At 33.1% G+C, this 20,410-nt stretch overlaps 1 protein-coding gene across 2 annotated transcripts in view; it reads right to left on the bottom strand.

Annotated features, from left to right (window-relative positions):
- Cped1 (cadherin like and PC-esterase domain containing 1) overlaps positions 1–20,410 on the bottom strand; it is a 253,823-nt gene that overhangs the window by 115,948 nt on the left and 117,465 nt on the right. For both annotated transcript variants that reach the window (XM_027926517.2, XM_071612805.1), the window contains 9 exons: positions 18,766–18,908; positions 17,953–18,025; positions 16,356–16,523; positions 15,230–15,340; positions 13,620–13,789; positions 10,115–10,185; positions 8,585–8,635; positions 4,244–4,430; positions 2,829–2,997 (listed from right to left, as the gene is read on the bottom strand). In XM_027926517.2, the coding sequence (XP_027782318.2) occupies positions 2,829–2,997; positions 4,244–4,430; positions 8,585–8,635; positions 10,115–10,185; positions 13,620–13,789; positions 15,230–15,340; positions 16,356–16,523; positions 17,953–18,025; positions 18,766–18,908 (1,143 nt within the window). The remainder of the gene's footprint in view (positions 1–2,828; positions 2,998–4,243; positions 4,431–8,584; positions 8,636–10,114; positions 10,186–13,619; positions 13,790–15,229; positions 15,341–16,355; positions 16,524–17,952; positions 18,026–18,765; positions 18,909–20,410) is intronic.

Below are 20,410 nucleotides of genomic sequence, written 5' to 3'. Positions count from 1 at the left end.
AGTAGAAATTTTATTTCTTTGTATTGGAATCTTTGTCATGCTATCAGCTTGCAGTGGAACCTAAAGACCCTAAAAGGATTAAACATGAAAGAAATAAAGGGAAGGCCTCCAGTCTAGAAGGTTAGCCAAGAGCCTCTGGTGAGAAACTTTTACTTCTGCTATTGATATCTCCAAATTCATGAGGCCAGTTAAGCTTGGTTAAGTGTCTAAAGAAATCTGTATTATTCCTATCTCATTTTTTGGCTCACCCATTGGAAGGTTCTAAAAGAAAGGCTAAACGATACTAGTGCTTATTACACACTTTTGCCTGTTATAAAATATAGTACTTATTATAGAACCACATATAAACTTTAAATTAAGACCTTATGGAAGGGATTATAAGAAATGACTAAAATACTTTTCTGTGATCTTCTGTAGGATTCATCCCACAAGAACTTTCTAATATATTTTTCCACATTATAGTAAAAAATTCCTAATATAATCTATTCTCTAAGATAATTGTATAGTAATTAACTTGTTTCTAATCAATATAATATTTAAAGAGGGAATATAAAAGTACATATTTCCCACTGGATTTTTATTATTTTATTGAGGTAAAGTTTATATATGCAAATCTATCTAATATACATGCATATATTTTATATTTGCATAATTTGTATACAGTAAAATGAACAAATCTTAAGTGTACAATTTATATATATACGTGATATGTAATGATATACATATATGTGTATGTGTATGTGTGTGTGTGTAAAATCACCTGGTTATATAAGTCACCACCACCCAAATCAAGATGTCAGACATTTATCCAAAAACTTCCCTCATGCTAAGAGCTACAGATACCTTCTAGATAACCACTATTCTGATTTTCATCATTATAGATAAGGTTTTTCCTATTCTTAAGCTTCCTATAACTGAAATACAGTATGTCTTCATATAGCTGGCTTCTTTTCATCAATATAAGATTTTGAAAATTCTTCCATGGTATATGTGTCAGTAATGTCTTACCAGATTTATCTCCTTTCTTTGGAATTATTTATAGCTTTTAGCTGTCATGAATAAAACTGATATGAAGATTTGGGGGCATATATCTTTTGATGGCCATGCAACTTTATTTATCTTGGGTTGAGAGCTAGATTATAAACCCTATAACTCTGTGAGAGATGTATAGGGTTAGCTCTAGTAGATACAACCCAATTTTTCCAGTCATCAAATAACTTATATTCTCATCAATAGTGTAGAAAAGAAAAACTGCTCTACCAAAAAAGGAAAGAGTATTTAGTATGGAAATAAAATTATGTACATACAAACATATGCATACACAAAATGTCCCTTGCCTAGGTGTTTGTTAATTTTTTAGCATTTTTGGTGTGGCTTTATTACTTGTTTTCCAATTCAGAAAATAGTGAGATTAAAAAAAAAAAAAAAAAAAGCAGATTGGAAAGTGGAAAACTAGGGGCAACAAATTTTGATTTTTTTCTCCAAACTTTAACCCAATGTTTCCTCAAAAAAAACAAGCATTGGTATCTATCCCATTAAGATGATATCAAATCAATGTGGAAATGAAGTATATACATATTCTCCTGTTGAAGGACCACTGCTTAAATTAGCATATTAACAGTTCAGAAAAGTTCTATAGTCAAAGAAAATAATTAACTTTGTTTAATCCATTACTATATGAACCTATTGATCATGGGATACCTACTCCTTTTTTTTCCCCCAAGTACACCTATTTATAGCTTTCAAAATAAGATTTTTGTCTTTCTTTAGACCATTCTCTAGATCAATGTGAAATTCCCTTCAATTTAGTGATAATTTACTAATTAGAGATATTTGTTTCCTTGAAAAATGTGTCTCAAGGATAAGTTCCCTTCTGAGACAGTGTTAGCTTTGGGAAATAGTTGATGATGCTGACGGGTCAGGAGCAGGATATTCATATCTAGCCACTAAATAAAAATGCAAATAATCGTGGAATCTGTACCAGCCACCGAGGCCTGGTTGGACCTATTTCTCTTTAACTAATCCTCTGTACTTCAAGTTCCTAGTGGCACTCACACCCTTTTGACAATACAATAGTATTTGCAGTTATACTTTTTGAGTAGATTAGTAGATACATGATGAAAGTACTAATTACTACTTCCCTGGAATCGACTGTATAGAAGACATATGGTAGAGAAGACATAATGGTAGAAATTGTTAAAAAAAAAAAAAAAAAGCAGAGAACAAAGCCACCAAACAGAAACATCTCTCAGAGTAGCTGTCATCTTCTTCCATAATTAACAAGGATGCATAATGTTTTGTGTTGCTCAAAGGAGAAACTCCAACCTTGAGAAATTATTAAGATATGAGAAATATATCTCTCCCAAGAAAATCTAATTTCATTTATTCAGTATCCTTTCTGTTAAAAAAAAAAAAAAGTCCCCATAAGTTTTCCTCTCATTCTTTAAAATAAATTCCACTGAATCTAGTTTAAATTTTCAAAAGTCGATCCAGGGACGAATCCAAGAAAAACAGCACGATTTAATGAGGAAACATGAAACCAATTTCACAGCTAAGCGCCAGTATTCAGAACTTTTTTTAAAAAACAGAAACCATGATAAACCCACTGAGGACAATGAGGGCAGGGAATAGTTGCCACACTAAAAAGAAAACTGCTTATAATGAGGTGTCTCAGCTACCTGCCTGGGACTTGTACTCTTTTACAGAGACCACAGTTTACGTTTAAGAGTATATGATATCTTGTAACAGTTTTCGTTTGGCATTTTTCACCTGGGTTAAAAAAAAATTATTCCCAATTCAACTCTTGTGCAAATGTAAAACTTATTTACCTGCACAAAACCACACGCTGTGAAGTCCTCAAAGAAGGGCAGGCTTGGGCGGTCTTCTCTATAGATGGTGAGTTTGTATGTGACCAGAGTCTCACCCTCTGCTGGAGACTCATCCACCACAAGCATGGAGATTTTGTTCATTCCTAAGCCAAGAGGGTAGTTGGCAAAGCTGCAGATAAAGGGTAGAGACAGACAGAATAGATATGAATAGGGGACATTTATTCAAGCCAAACGGATTCAGACATCAATATTTATTAAATGCCTACTATGTGCATTAAAACCAGGCAAGGCCTATACAATCTCATAAGAAACCTCAAGTATGAAAAAAAATAAGTTTTGTTTTATCGTACTCTTCTGTTCCACCTTGCAGAGCAAGTCATACCTTCCATTAACTAAAGGGAAGGAAACTGATGCTATTAATTATCTCATTTATACATTAATACATTATCTCATTTAGTACTCACAGTAACTGTATATAGAAACTGTGATGATCCCTATTTAGAATATAAGACCATTACATACAACTGGTAAGCAAATTGTCCAAAATTATATGATAGAGTCAGGGGTGTGACCTAGATGGGTCTTTTTTTTTTTTTTTGGTACCAGGGATTGAACCCAGAGGGACTCAACCACTGAGCTGCATCCCCAGTCCTTTTTATTTTTTGTTTTGCGACAGGGTTTTGCTAAATTGCTCAGTGTCTCACCAAATTGCTGAGGCTGGCCTTGAACTTGCAATCCTCCCATCTCAGCCTCAGGAGTCTCTGGGATTATAGGCATTCACCACCATGCTTGGCCCTCTGTTCCTTCTATTAGACTCTCTTGACTACCAGGAATGCTAAGAACTTTTCTTTCCCAACAGCCTGGAACTATGAGTGTTTTCCTTGCTACACAGCATGTAATAAGAGTCTATTTTCTGTTCAAAATTATAGACAAAAGAGTTGGTGACTTTCAAAAGCATGGATAGAAAAAATATCCCTGTGAGACCAGGTTAGTGGGTACTATGTTCCCAAATCATCACTAACATGTTTAAGCAATGAACCCCAGTTATCTAATAACTTGAAGTGTTGGCTTGGGGTAGAAAGATGTTGCTGTTCAGTAGGATTCTCTCCAACAACCCAAAAGCATCAAGACAACAAATAGAATTTTCCTTAATGATTCCTCATTGGTTTCCTACAACAAGATTCTGCCTTGTTGTAACATTGTCACGAATATTATTTACAAAGAATGTTAATAGATGAGTAGCACTTCTGTGTTCTCTGTGAGCACATAATGCCTGAAAAGGGGAAAGATTTCACACCCTGGAAATCTCTCCAAATGATCAGTGGCTTCGCTTTCCTTAACCACTTTTAAAGGGTACATTGAATGTCCGTTTTTCAGAGAGCTGTCCCAACCCAGCCCAGTGAGTATCCCCATACCTCGGCCCTGCCCGCTCATACAGGTGCACTGTGCACTGACACTTAGACGTCACTGCCCCGATTGTCACCGTTACCACATCAAATGGGACTTCGGAATAATAATCTTTGATCCTTGGATTAAAGTCAGGATTTAGTTCCAACTGTGGATGTGTGAAGATCTCCTTGATATGACATAGTGTTTCTTTATCTGTTAAAACAAGAACAACAAAAAAATAAATCTGTGAAATGGATAGAATATTTTAAATCGTGTATTTTTAATGTTTTTTTGTTTTGTTTTGTTTTTTACTTCTAATTCCTTTGAACAATTTCGGTGATCACAACTGACTGTCCATTTGGCACCCTGGTTATAATTGATTTGTGGCTTCAGCTACATTTCCTGATTTTCAAATTTCACAGAATTTACATATAGCAGCTTTGCCTTTAGTTGGTGCTGTACAGGTGGCACTTTTTGCTCAGCTCTTTAAAGTTTAAAGGCACAGAAGTTGGGGAAAATGTCTATGGCCTATCAACAACAATGTAAATGGGGACAATGGCTTTGTGGGGTGGTGACAGAAGGAAACCAGCAGGCAATAAGGTATATTTCTTAATGGAAAATGTCATCAAACTGCTATGAGGTTAACAGAGTAGCTTATAGGGAGTAGGGTGGAGTGAAGAATGTGCACTCCAGTATTAAACAAAACCTTCATGAAAATATCCACATGAATGTCCTGCATCCCCTTTTTTCCCAGGGCACCTCAACATGGGAAAGGGCCATGAAATGTCAAAAAGAGATCCTATATTCTGCTCAGTCCTGCCTTAGAATTTAGATATGACTTCATACTGATGATTCCAAGACTTTAATCTTTGTCTTCATCAGCTGATTTTCACAGTAGCATCCAGAGTTTTTTTAAAAAAAGCTATAGAAGAACATGCACCAGCCACGATTAAATTATATTCAGTTTTCATGTTTAAAATGGACAAATCACCCAATGGGTTAGTAAAATGTTTTTCAAAGAAATGTCAACAAGTACTGTGTTCCATCCATCAATTATTTTCAAGAGTCAACAACATTCCAGAAAAATTCTACAGAAATTAGTAAGATGAGAGTTTGCCCTCGTGGCCTTCCTATAAAATGTTGATCCATGTTTAACAACAGCAACACAAAAGACAACAATTCAAGGCAGGAAACTATAAAACTGGACTTAGAGAATGGAGATGATTCTGTTTATGGTTGTCCCTTCCTCTGCTTTTATACAATTATCACAATGATGGTTTTTAAAGTCAAATCTGATGGTCTGCCTGCCATTTGCAGTGGCTTCTCATCATTTCCATAGTCAAATTCAAGCTCTTAAGAAGGCAAACAAAGCATTTCACAAACCCTTGTCCTGCTCTCCATTTGCCTCTCCCATTGTGTCCTGGATCTTGTATTCAAGATCAAAGTTTTTATGTTTCCTTGACGAACATGGTGATGCATGAGGATGAAACCCACCAACCACGTGGGTGCTTTATTCTAGATCTAATGACCTGGTCTCAGAATAGATGCCATCATGCATGAAAACAAAATGAACAAACCTATGTATTTCTAAACCATCCTCTACGGGCCCATCCACCTACATTCTCAGCCTGAGGTAGAAAAAAAAAAAAAAAAACTAGTCAAGTATAAATTAAGAATAATGATAATAATAATAAATAATATAGTAAATATATTATAATTCCATTTTATAGAAAAGTCTAAATTTAAAAAAAATAACTAGCCAATCCTATTGAATAGCTCAGTGAATTGGGTCAACTACTTAAATAACAATCCTAAGGTTTTATCTGGCTGATACATGAAAGAAGACTGAATCTATAATTTTAATAATCATACCAGCTCCTGAAATTTTCTTCTAATAAAAGAGGAAAAATACAACACTGAGAGCAGAGATTATATTATCAGAGCTCATACTGAAATAGATCATAGCTTTTAACTTAAATTCAGCTATTTATTAATAACATTCATTTTCTATCAATATTTTTATCTCCAGTGTATTCTATGTTAAAGGCACTGAGATAAGCACAGTAAAAACAGGATACTATTAATCAAGAAATTTAATTCAAATGGATGATGTTAACTCATCATAGTACTAAGCAAACTGGACTGAGAATATGTACTGTGCTGTGGAGAGGTCCGTTGCCTAGTCACAAAGGGAATATAAATAATTACACTATGCTTTCATGCTCAGAACCAGCTAAATGAATAAGAAAGGAGCAGATATTTTTTCTCATAATGAAGCATAGAAATGTACTTAAATTTAGGGTATATTTTTGTAATGGTTCCCTGAGAGATAGTTTCCTTTTGGTTTATACTTCTTACATTTCTTTTTATATTCCACTTAACAGTCATGGTTTTCAGTGGGGCTTGCACATGTAATAAAATGAACCTCAGCCCTACTTGAGATGACAGAAATATGTAATTATTTTCTTCTCAAGATTTTAGCAAGTCCTTATTTTTGATCTCTTTAGAAACTTTTCACCTCTGTCTCAAGCACTATATCCCAGACCCCTGTTTGAAAGTTGTTTTAGCTATGACATCCAAACTGAATCATCAGAGTTTTGGCCTACAAACACCTGGTGTTTCCTTGTACTCTTTCCCTACCCAATCCCAATTTGTCTCAGGCCAATTTACCTAAGAACTTTGGAGAGCTCAATGTGAGGTATGATGGTAGCAAGCCACTTAACCTATTTGGCAAGTGTACATGGGAAAGCTGTTGGAAGTTTTGATTGCTTTTAATGGATTTCTTTGAACCATAGAAATTTATTGCTCTCTTGAGGGAAAACCATAATTCATACTAAACATAAGAACAGCCTAGACTCTTAAAGATAAGCCCACCTGTTCTGAGGCATCATCAAGATTTTAAAACATATCCTATATCATAAAAGCTTATTTGAAGATACAAGTAGGACTAGTTTTTATCAACATAAAAACATGAACAGAGTCGAAGAGTTTTTCTAACAGGTTCGTTCCCCTTTTCTTTACCATGTTACCTGTGAGCTGAAAATGATGAGCTCATTGGTACAAACCTTCTATTGCACAAACAAGAATGCAGATGCCCAAACAGGTGAATGGAGAATCTAGATGCCCAAACAGGTGAAGTGGCCTTCCTAGTGCTGCACCCAGTCTCTACCTGGCTCAGAGTAGATACTCAACAAATTCTTATGCTAATTCTGCTCCTAGTTTTTTCAATAGTCTCTTCCCCACCACAGTCCAGACAATAGTGTACCAGGAGAGAAAATAAAATGTATTTTCTGGGGTGGGAGTTCAGGCAGTGAGTACAGGGAGGGAATATCATAAGTAATATCAATTCTCGTTTCCTGTTAGCAATGCTTGCTTTTAAATACTTTTATTTATTTAGTTGGAAGCATGTTGATTCTATTAAAACCTATTATTACATTGCTTCTTCATCTACCACGATTTTAGTGGTAGTGTTAAAGCATTATGATTGAAGCATTATAAGATAACAAATTAGGTTTGTTTAAATTAGACTTTTATTTATAATAAGTTAAACCTATGTCTATACATTCTATTTTTTTCAACTTCAATGTTTTATTGAATTGATATTTTATTTGTAAAAGCATTTTTTTGTAAAAAGTTTTCTAAGCATGTTTTAGCACCACATATAGATAGATATAGACACAGATATATTTTAAAAATTACACATTTTCAAAAACATACTATGTAGAACTCTTATTTTTGCATGATGTATTATACAGAATTTAAAAAATTACAGGAGATTAGAACAAAGCATCTGAAGGTCCAATTTCATAATCTAACTAAGGCATTTTCTAATCTTGACCTTAAAAAAGCCAGGCTCTTTAGAAAGATATATTTTCAAGACCATTATAATAATACTGGCCAGAGTGAAAGGGACTATTTTTAAATTTAAAGTTTATATAAACTTAAAATTTATATTTTCTTTTATTGTGGCTTTGTTAAAAACAATTCATGAATTTTAATAAAATTAATTGAAAATTGGCTTAAAATGCTTAACTATTTAAAGAAAATTCTACTCAAGTACAATGCATCATAGCAAACTCTTCCACTTGAGAGACCTCCAAAATAAAGATTTAGAACCCCTTGGGTCCCTCCAAATGAGTTTAGAAGTTATTATCCTGAAATAAACATAACAGTTTATGCTATAATCCTTTCACTCTGGTCATGCAAAATGGATGGATATTAACTCAATCAAAAAGACAATAACTTCTCAAATTTTAATCAAACTAGCAGCCTAAAGATACATGAATATGTAAAACTGACTTCTTTTTTCCAAAGCAACTGTGCCTAACCATTGATTATGTTGCCAAAACACTTTGATATCAACTCACCATTACTGCAATGTATATCTTTATTTTTGTTCATAATTTGTGGAGCTGCAGCTAAAAAAGAGATGTCAATTTTAAGTTAAAACTATTAATTAAAATTTAAAACACATGTTTAATTAACTCAAAGAATAATTTAATAAAATACATTTTATTAGCTTTTATAATACCAGTGAGCATTTCTAAGTAAAACCAATAATTACAATAAAACAAAAGCTGTTTGATTTAAAAAGGAAAGCTTTTTCATTCACTTTCAAATAAGATAATATTAAAGGTGAAAATGAATGGTCTTAATGTCATCCTTTGCCTGAAAGTTATCTATTGAAGATCCTCCTAGTTCTATGATTCAGTGACTATAATTTCTTAAATCATTAGAATTCAGAAATTCTATTCAGTTGGTTACACTGCAATTTGTTTAAGTTTCTGAATTTAGCCAAACATCTATCTTTAAAAAACTCCTTCATAAATGTTCATGAATAAATAAATGAATAAGAACATACAGAGTGCTTAAGCTATCCATTTAAAGAGAAAAATGGTAGGAGAGAGAAAAGGAGTCATAATACCCCTTTATGATTAATTCTGCACTAAGCCAACTGATTCATTTTGTTCAATCAGTGGTTCTCAAACTCTTGTGTGCTCTGGACTTATCTGAGAGGCTTGTTAAAATGCAAATTACTAAGCTTCATCAAGAGATCATGAATCAGGAGCTTTGAATCTCTAAGTTCCTATCAATGTTGATGCTGCTGGTCTAGAGGCTGGGGCACCAATGAGAACCACGTATTTGATTAAATCCTAGTTTATAATAGAAAAACCTAGATTTTCAAAAAAATTTGTAGACACATGGGTGGTTGCTTTCCTTTTTTCTTTTTAAAATTAGAAATATTTTCTTATGAAAAAAATCTCAGGTATAATTTAGAAGGAAAAAATGCGAAAACAGATAAGCATAAGACATAAAATCAAAATCACCATTAATTTTCCTTAGGGTTTCTATTGCTAGTAGCCAACTGCTACATTTATTTGTATATCCTAAACATATTTCATGTCATAGATATTTTTCCATGATATTGAAATGGCTCTGTAGAATTTCGCTGGATGACTCTAGCTTCATTTATACATTTAATCTACTGTCATGGCAATAGTGCTTCTAAATGCTTTTTATTCCTGATTTATTTAATTAAATTTTATATGTTCTTAATTATTTCCTTAAAATGAATATCCAGCAGTGGAATTCCTGGTCTGTAAGAATCATCTTTAAAGTTTTTCTTATGTGTTGCTAAATGACCCCTTAATATATGTTGTTCTAATTTATGCATCCACCAGCATCATAATACTTTTTTCCGTGTACTTTTCCCAACTCTCTAATCTATAGGAAGAAAACTCTAATTTTGAGGAAAAACAACAGCTCCTTGTCTAATATTCAATTTTGATGGCTAATGCAGTTAACCACACACACACGCACACACACACACACACACACAAATCTTGGTCAGGCAATTCTTATTTTATGTTAAAATAAGTGGGACTATATGGTTTTACCTTTTTTGATTTCATGTGTATCAAATGACACTGGAGGGTTTTCAATGTTCTCGTCTTCTATGAAAGAAGTCCTGCAAATACAATGTCAAACAACCCTGGATCAATGACGCAAACACAATTCATGGAAATTACATCAAGTACACTATCTTTTCTTCCATGTGGGCACAGTTATTTTGATGAAGACAAAGAAACACTTTCTGGATTTTATTCCTCCAGACTGGCAAGTGAGCCGCCAGGGAGATGGGTGGAAATCTCATCATCTCTAATCAGTAGAAGCACATTTGAAGCAAACCAGGGCAAAAAGTCACTCTTCAGTCCAACACTGAGCAATCTCAGATAGCCTGGGTCCAACAGAAGTGATTCAAAAACGCACATTGTTATTGGAATCTCTGGCTAAAGTTACACAGTTTTTGAAGCAAAAAAGGCTTGGAAACTCTGAGACATAACCTGGGAAAAACATACCCAGAATATGAGAAAACTAATTGTAGCATGCAGTAAGGACTTATGTCACTAAGTCTTCTGTCCCTTGAACTCTGATAATTGGTCAGGAACAGAAAAAGGTCAGATAATAATGTACTGAATGCACTTCTTTTTCTCTGTTGTATAACTAACTACTTGGCCAGAATGTCCTTTAAATTCTTATATTTGGGATCAAAATAATCTAAATTTCAGACAAGATAACTGCTGGTCCTGATGATACAGAAGATGGTTTGGAGGCCCCTGACATGACTTTCCTATTCTAATGGGTCTTTCTTTTCACCCCAGCAAAGTGGAGATAACAATACTTGCCTTACTTAACAAGGATGCTATGCGAATTAAATAAAATGCTCTATGTTATATATGTTTTATACATATTTATTGTCTCAGATCTTGTGCTGGGCATTGCAGCAGAGCAGAGATGAACAGTGTATATTAAATTCCTTTAAGATATAACCATCAGAATGAGAATTAAGAATAGTCAAGGAATTCAATATTTCACTAATGTCCGAAGGTGTGATAATTGTATTGCAATCTTAATTCCAGCAATATATCTTGCAAAAGATGCAACATGAAATGCACATAAACTGAATTTTGGAAATGTTACTATCTTAATGGAATGAGGTACTTTGTATAGAAATGATGACCATTCTGTATAGAAAGGCATCTTGTAGTGATTTCTTGGGTAATTTTATGAATAAATTATTTGTTTTGAATCCACATGGATTTTCTTGGAAAGCATTTCCTTAGAGCAAAATACAAATATAACTGTATTTCTAGCAAAGTGAAAATTAGCAGATGGTGCACAAATATGAGTTTTAAGATTTCCATTCTATTCAGAATTATACTAATTCAATTGGACTTCTGGATTCTGAGCCTTGGGGCACATTGCAATAGCTATTATCTACTACTGCTATGTTCTGACTTTATTTTTCCTCACCTAGTTACTACAAGCAAATGGTCTTGATTTAGAAAATAGAATGGTCATTAGACTCCATAGGTAGTCTATGATTTATTGACTTTTTCTATAGAAAATCTTGGAGGTGACCATTTTCAAGGCAGAAGCAATGATGACCATTCTGTCTGCATAATGCACTGGAAAAATGTACTGGACCATGGATGAGATAGCCAGGGTCATAGTCCCAATTCTATTTACAGTAGCTATCCAATGTGAGTAAATAATCCATCATCTTAGGACCTCAGTTTCCTCATTTGGAAAATGTATACAATATGCATCCTTCTTGCATGTATGATCATTAAATATGCATATGCTCACTGATAAATTGAAGATAATTAAAACTGAATTTTTAAAAAATTTACTAGGAGCAATATATTAATTGTTTTTTTTTTTTTGGTAAGAATCTAAAATTTACTTGTTTTAATATTAATCTAGGTAATTCTTTCAAATGTCTTTTTGTTTTCCTGTAAAAAAAGAAAAGAGTTATCCCCACTATAGAAGCTAAAGTGACCATCCTATGGTATAAAAGCATGAAAATAAAAGCATACTTAAATTTACTGCATACCTGTGCCACAGCATCAGGCACACGGAAGCTATTTTATGTGATCTTACTGAACTAATACATGGCAGATAATATAATCTATATTTTAAAGATGAGGAAATGGAGTCATAAGGTTCTGAACCTTGCCTGCTAATCCATGTATGTGCAATTGAAAAAAGTCCTGCTCTCTTCAAATTATCCTCAACACTGACCATTATCAGTATGTTTCCTTACTGGAAGGGAATACAATCATCTGAATGTAAGAGTAGTGAAATACTTAACCTTACAGCATATGTGCAGCTTGAGAAAACTTGCTAGAGAACAAACTTTCAAAAGCTTGTGTATATATCAGGGGAACTTACTCAATGTTAAAAACAATCTGTTAATAGGCTCCTTGGGAAATCCAGCCTGTTCTTCACTTATCTATAATAGGGCATGAGACAGTCTTGCATTATTCGAGCAAGTGCAAAGTGAAAGCAAAGTGGCTTTGAGCTATATTATTTAAAACTTAATTTTCAAGTACACAAACAAAACCTTCTGTCAGGCCTACTACTTCCATGTATTAAGGGAATAAGGCCAAGTTCATAAAGTTTGACAAGTAGGATGGGTTCTGATCTTGGGAGATGTTATAAGAAGTCTTCAAATACATGATTATTTGTATTTTTTAATTACAAAAAGGGTTTCTTCTAGAATTATTTTCAATACCTCCGGAGGCAGAAGGAAATAAAGTGTAAGTCAATAAAACTGCTGCCATCCCCAGGGTGACTACAAGAGATGCAAATGAGTGTGCCATGTGGATTACTCTTTCATCTTCCTAGGAGGTTTAGGTTTAATTCTGTTTGCCTGGCAGTAGAAAAGTCAGATTTTCTCGATTCTATCCATATAAAAGAAAAGTAGACAAAATCTTAGGTACCGCCCCTTTGCCAACTTCTGAAGGCACCAATGCATCACCTGTACCATTAACTAACACATCGCCTACATATCTCCTTCATTACTGCCTCCCATCAGGACGGGAAGGTACCTTACCAAAACAAAGCAAATAAAAAGACTAAGTGTACCTAAATTTAGATTTGCCCAGAATACAGTCATGCTTCTAAGACCCTCTAAATAAATACTATTACTGTATCAGGTTGCAGTCAGATGGTTCGTGAAACAAATCTCACCTAATTCTTTCCTCTCTTGCTGCAAACAAATCTCACCTAATTCTTTCCTCTCTCTTGCTGCCAGTAATGCAAAGATATGTACCATGGAATGAAACTATATTGAAACTTTTAATTTGAGCATTATTTTATGGAGGAGTCAAGTCTTGTTGGTTTAAAAACGGTTAGATATATTTTTGTTACAGTGTTTAAAGACCACCAGAATCATTATGGTTTCAATGTTTTAAAGACATTTATTTTCCAGATTATGAATTTTTTTGGACACATTTCTTTTTGTTGCTTTCTTTAATGTTAGCAAAGCCTTTTGAAATCAATCTTTAGACTGGAGACTTTTTTGGATTGCATAGTTCAAATTTGTGGCTACCTTACCATTCCAGTGGATGTAGCTGGGCTTTTTTATTCAGGAGCCAAAATTGTTCAAATACATTTAAAAGAGACCAGTACTGGGTCAGGACTGAGCCAGGTTTTCCCAAAGGATTTGTTGTATCGTAAAATTCATGCATCAAAGATCGAATCCCAGGAGTGGTAGATGGAAAGAGCTGAGAAGAAATATTAAAACACAAAGTATCCGCATAAGTTATGGAAAATAACTTAAAATGTAATATTACTAGGAAAGGTTTTATATCCAGTTAGATATTTTTTAAAATAAATTTGTTGATTGATCAGTACTGTAATTTAATTTTTCTGGGCAGTTGTTAAGGTAGATGCCTCTTTGTATAAGGAACTAATTTTGTCAATAATCACATTTCCAAATGGGATGGGTTCTTCTCTGCCTTCCATTGAGGAGAAATGGATTTCTCCTTCTTGTTAAAGTTAACTAACATATCTTGCTGCAGCTAAATAACAGAAGGAATCAGCCATCGGGAAAAATAAGGACAAATCATCTTTGTTATAAGTGAATTACATCAGGGCAAGAAGTATTCCTCTCACTAAAAAATTAAATGAAAATAACCTCTGGTTATCTGGTTTCTGCAAAATAACTCTTTAGTTCTTTTTTTTTTTTTTTTTTTTGCATTATGCCAAGAGATATTCTATAGTCACAGCATCTTAACTATAGTATTGAACTAAATTACCATATATGTAGCACTATATTTAAATCAATCAAAATGAGAAATATATAAACTAAATTATCTTTGAGGAAATAAGCTTATTTTGAAACCTCCAAAATATGGGCTAAATTATAAAAGCAAATGTCAAACATTCATTAATTAACTCAATAAATGGGTACAGCTCATACAACAGATATGTATACATAAATTAAAAAAAAAGAAAAAGGCTCAAGCCATATGTCAGATTAATGATGAATTATTAATGGACTTTTAAAATATTGTTTTAAAAGGATGTTTTACATGAACAAATCTTAGATGGAAAAATGTAAATCATTATTGTCTATTTGTATAAATGGCAGAAGTAAAAACAAAGTTTTCACTGAGCATACTCATTATATATAATAAATCATCCTTAGATACTGATTAATAAATTAACAAAGTCCAAGAAAATACATACAAATACTCCTTTTATAAGCTGAAACCAGTAAAACTTATTTACATTTTCTTTCTCTGACATTTGTTACATAGTTAAAACAAATTAAGATTTAGGTAGTTTTCTAAAATGTTTTTATTTTGTTCAATTATATTGATTTTATACAAATTAAAAAAATATAAAAAGCAGAAATAAACTTAGGTTGTATGTAAATGTCCCAAGGCTAAAAGCAAAACTTCTTTAGAAAAATGTTAACATTTTCCCCTTAAAAACTGTCAAATCCTGGAAGCTATACTAATCCCATATATTTTTCTTATCTTTGATAAGTCATGGGTTTTGTACAGACTCTTAAAGTAAAACATAAATCTTGCTCATCTACTATTTAGATTTCTGAAAGAAAGAAGGAATCTTTAGTTTGAAGTCAAAAGCAGGTAATTTAACGCCAATCTTTTATAATCTTAATAATCAAGAGGTGTCAAATATCACTTTTGTTTTACCAGTTGAAACTGCCCCAGACTCCCAAGTTCCTTTATGAAAGTCATAATTGAGTCAATTTCTTCTAAAGCCAAACATTGATTTAGGTTCTTTTGATAGTTTTCATTTTCGCCCTATAATAATAGGAGGGAAAAATCATAAGCAATAGCTAAAGTTTAAATCATTTTTACCCCAATTGCCTCCTACTTCATAAGCCAAATTTTAAACTCTATAAACAGATAAGAAAATTAATGTTACATAGTGCAAAGTAACTTTAATTTGTCACAATATAAGTAGACCTCATATTTGACAAAGACAACCTGGATGAAAAAGCTTCATGATGATGCTTTGGTAGTAAGGTTGAGGAGGTGAACAAGAGAGAGAATGGGTGTGACAAATTGGTTTGAGAAAGCAGCAGGAGTCTCCTGTAGCCTTCAGAGCATTTAATGAATATTTACTAATGAACCTATATATGGGACATTGGCATTTGAGGTTTCACATACTTTAGGTTTTCCCACTTTCACTTTTTCAAGAGCAGGAGAAATAGAACATTGATCTTTATGAGACCTTTCATAACCTTCCTCCAAATACTCTAAAATATAGGTTATAAAATTTAAAAAATATATATATAGGGAATAATACTCAGGAATCTGTATAATATTTTATGTATCAAGCAAATTTGTGCTAACCATAAAACTTCACCAGTGCTACTCTGAAGTATCATCAGCATCTGGCTATACACGTTAACAAATGTGAATGCTTTAAAATATTAAAGTTATAACTTAAATCTCTGATGTCCATCTGAAGCACTTTCTGCTATCTAGACTGCCTTCAAAAAGTTCCAACACTCTTTTAAAAGTATTCTGTAATATACAATATGCTTTAGTTGTAATATACACAAACATTCCTTCTGAATTATGAACTGCTTTATTTCATTTTCAACCCACAATTTTATCACAATCATTTATGCACACACTTAGTTGATTTAAAAATGTTGCTCCTCAGGTCAGAAAAAAAAATGAGAGGTGCAACATAGATGTCAATTAATTTCAAACAAATTCTCAGATTGTTTAATTACATAATAAAGAAAATGTCACCTTCTAAAGAAGACCTGAAAAAACATTCATCAGCACACAAATTGGCACTCACCTTAAATACACCAGATCTATAAAGTCTCTGAAATATCTCTGAAAATAAGGAAAGCGAAGAGTCATTGGAGAAGAGAAAATTGAAAGTGTCTTTTAACAAGAATTCTTCTGTATTTTGGTCCTCAAAATCCATGTTATCATCATCTTGAAAATTCAAATGCTCGTGCACCTTTGAAAGAGTCAAAGCACAGTGAATAGTTTCCATGAATTAATTCAGTGGAATTACTTCTAAGACATGATTTATTTCCTGTTGTTTGTAGATCAGACCTGACATCTAGTGGTCTTTTTGGAGGTCAACAGTTTTATAAATATGTTTTCTTAAAGATTCAATTCTTTAAGGTAAGAAATTTAACTGTGATTAAGTCATGTAACCTAAGATAAGCTAACATTAGCTTATCTTAAAGCCATCTATAATTGAAGAATCTTTGTTCACCAAAGATAATACAGAACACTTTTCTGAAGTACACATTTTTAAAAGCCTAATATCAACTATTAGATATGTGTACAAAGTAAAGCTAAATTGGTCATTATAAGATGTCATTTCATAAACTTCAAAAGGAAAAAGAAACTTTTTTTGCATTTTACCTCTGAGCTACAGGCTCAGGCTTTTTTTTTTTTTTTTTTTTTTTTTTTTTTTTTTTTTTTGAGACAGGTTCTCACAAAGTTTCTTAGGGCCTCACTAAGTTGCTGAGACTGGCCTCAAATGCCTCAGCCTCCCAAGGCATTGAGATTATAGACATGTGCCATTGCACCTGGCCAAAGTTTCAAAATTTTATAGGTAAATCTTAAAGTTATTCAACCAAATATCTATAATTGCTTTTCCTGAATTATAGTTTGAAAACAAATAATGCTATATGAATTTGAATTTTGGTTATTCATGCTATTTTATTTATCTTCCCTTCTTCCCACACCAGAACTCAAGAAAGAGCTTCCTGTAGACTAGTTGAACCAAATTGGTTTTTACCTTCTTGCCCCTGAGGGCTATTTTAGAAGAAAAAAAAATATGTTTGGGGAGATGATATGAGAGTGTTTGCCGAATTCAAGAAGAAGAAAAAAAGTATACAAAAGCACTCTAATTTCTATGTATTTATACTAGGGAAAAAATCTCAAAAATCCCCATGGATTTTTAAATTAAAACAGACCAATTTAAAACTAAATGTTCCAACACAAAGAATAAGAGTTACCCTTTTAATAGCACTATGTGAATGCACCATGCAGTCTACTATTTTTCATTATACATCTTGCTCCTCTCATTTAACAAATACTTAGGTTTATTTCACATTTTTTTCATAAACAGTGGCTGAACCATGGAAAAATTCATGTTTGTTCTACATGAACAGGAACACACAGTGGGGATTGGAACTCATAGAATCCTGACATACTAATTGATTTCAAAACCACAATGCATATGAGCCTATAATGGCTTTAATTCAGGTTACTGTTTATCAGTTTGTGATTGTAAATGAAAATCTCTCTCTCTCTCTCTCTCTCTCTCTCTCTCTCTCTCTCTCTCTCTCTCTCTCTCTCACACACACACACACACACACACCCTTCACCAGGAGTTGGAAGCTCACACCACTGGGCCTTTGGCAACTCACCTGAAGCACTATAGGGTACCTGAGACTGTCATAACCAATATCAAAAGTTAAAAGTTGAAAGCATAATCTACATCTGAAATAAAAACATAAGACAGCATGAAAATATATTCTCTTTGTTCACTGACTCTACTACTTGGTATCATATAGTTGATGACTACATAGTTAAATGTCAATATCTGTAACCAAAAATTACATATAATTGATTCTTGGATTTGGAATTTGTTTTGTTTCTTAAAGAAAGTGCAAGTATATCTAACATATTCATAACACTTTAAACTATGAAGTTATTCCATGAAAATTTTAATATGGAGGGGAAAAAAGCTCTCCTATTCCTACATGTGAGATGCCTATTCAAGTACAAAGTATAATAATGAGTGTAATAAATTAAGGAACCTCTCTTTTTTATATATATACTCAATTTAGTATGCCCTTAGAACAAAGGCAATCAATTATACTCAACATACTGAAATACAAGGCTAGGAGTTACTAAACACATTAATAAAGATGTTTGTTTCCTTCTCTACATTTTGAAACACTTAGATAGCCAAGAATAACATTTATTAGGTATGGGTAACACTGCAACCAACAAATACTAAGTCTATATACTAGAAATAGCTGAATTTGAAAGAAAGCTACAATTTAAAAATTAATTTTAAGATTTTGTGTTTTATTTCTTGTCACCAATATTTGGTTACTAACAAGTGCACAACATGCTCTGAAGTTTTAGGATCCATATGTATGTAGAAGATCATACCAACAATTTTTGGAAGACAGATATTTTCTTCTCTTTTTTAAATTAAAATTCATTTTTACCTATGGAAGGTCTTTGGTCCCAGAGTAGACGTTTCACTGAAGACTTCAGCAGCCAGAAGAAGTTTGCTGATTGTTTCCTTCATATTATCAAATGCCTGAAGTGGTGAACTTGTCTTCAGGAATGTCTCAAAAAAAGTTTGCAGCTGTGAACAAAATAAAAGATTTCCTAAGGTACTTAACCTGGCCTTGAATTTGTGATCCTCCTGCCTCAGCCTCTCTAGTGTCTGGGATCACAGGCATGGCCACCACACCATTTCAAGTCAATGTCTTTTAAAGGTATAAAACAAATCTCACATCGCTTCATAGACTTTCTCTAAGAGCAGTCTTGATTTGTCTATCTTTTCCAGGGATATTTCTCTTTTTCACACTCAGAGGAAAAAAAAAAGAAAATAAAAAAATAAAATATTTCCTTAAATGGAAAGTTCTAATCTAAGGCTTAAGTGTTTTATAATTTAAATTACAAGGTGAAAGAGAAAGGTTTAAATACCTTGTAATTTAAATCACTTTAGAAGTGCTTACTCCATTTTTTTTTTCTTTTATTTCATGGCATCTAATCTTGGAAAATGTAGAGGAGCTTTTCTAACAAGGCTGTGAGCAGAACTCCCAAGTATAATTGTACTAACAAAGGGACTGGACTTGCTACTCACTCCTCAGAATTTGTATGTCCTCTCTTTAAACTGGGGGTAATATCCACCAATCAGAGTTGTGAAGCCAAATTAGAAGAAAATTTATTTGAAAGCCAATGTGAGGTATGAAATCAAATCTCAGTTATTATCAATTTTCTGCATGTATCTGAATAAAAATAGCATCATCAAAATTATTTCTTTACTGCATTTTTTTCTCTGGATGCACCAACCCAAGTAGAGAGGAATCCAAGAGAATCCCAGTGTTCTGCTGACATACATTTTCATTTAAAATTTCATGTGGATAGAGCAATATTACCAAAGGGCAGATGGAGCTTAAGTTTATGTCTTTTTAGAAATACCATAATTAAAACCATAAATAGTTATTTTTATCTGTTTAATTATTAAAGCAACCAGACAAGGATGCTTAGAGTTAAAGTTCAAATCAAAATATATATATATATTTTTTTTTTGTACTGTGGCTTGAACCCACAGCGCTCTGCTACTGAGCTGCATCCCCAGCCCTTTTTTTTTTAAATTTTATTTTGAGGCAGAGCCTCCTAAGGTACCCAACCTGGCTTTGAATTTGTGATTCTCCTGCCTGCCAAGTAGCTGGAATCACAGGCATGTGCCACCACACCCATTTCAAGTCAATGTTTTCTAAAGGTCTAAAACAAATCTCATGTTGCTTCCTAGACTTTCTCTAAACATACACTTCTAAAGATGAAGAACCAAAAATATTTTTTAAAAAAATATGCAGCAGGTATTCTATTCGTGTTTTTGGAAGAACAGATGAAATGTATCAAAACTGTGTGAGACTTCGAAGTGAAAAACTATTTTGGCTGTGATAATGAAGGGCAAGTATTGATGCAAATCACCAGAGGAAAATGGCAATTGTTATCTTTAAAATGTGCAAGCAAAATTCCCCCAAGAGAAACAAATTCTGGCTTCATAAACTTTTACCAGCTGGAAAACAGAAACCTAATGAGACTACACATTAAAACCCTAAGAAAATATCATCG

This window comes from Marmota flaviventris, chromosome 1 (assembly GCF_047511675.1).
Source record: "Marmota flaviventris isolate mMarFla1 chromosome 1, mMarFla1.hap1, whole genome shotgun sequence".
In the NCBI taxonomy this organism is placed as follows: Eukaryota; Metazoa; Chordata; class Mammalia; order Rodentia; family Sciuridae; genus Marmota; species Marmota flaviventris.
Note: the sequence above shows the minus strand (reverse complement) of the source record. Positions and strands in the feature narration are given on the sequence as shown.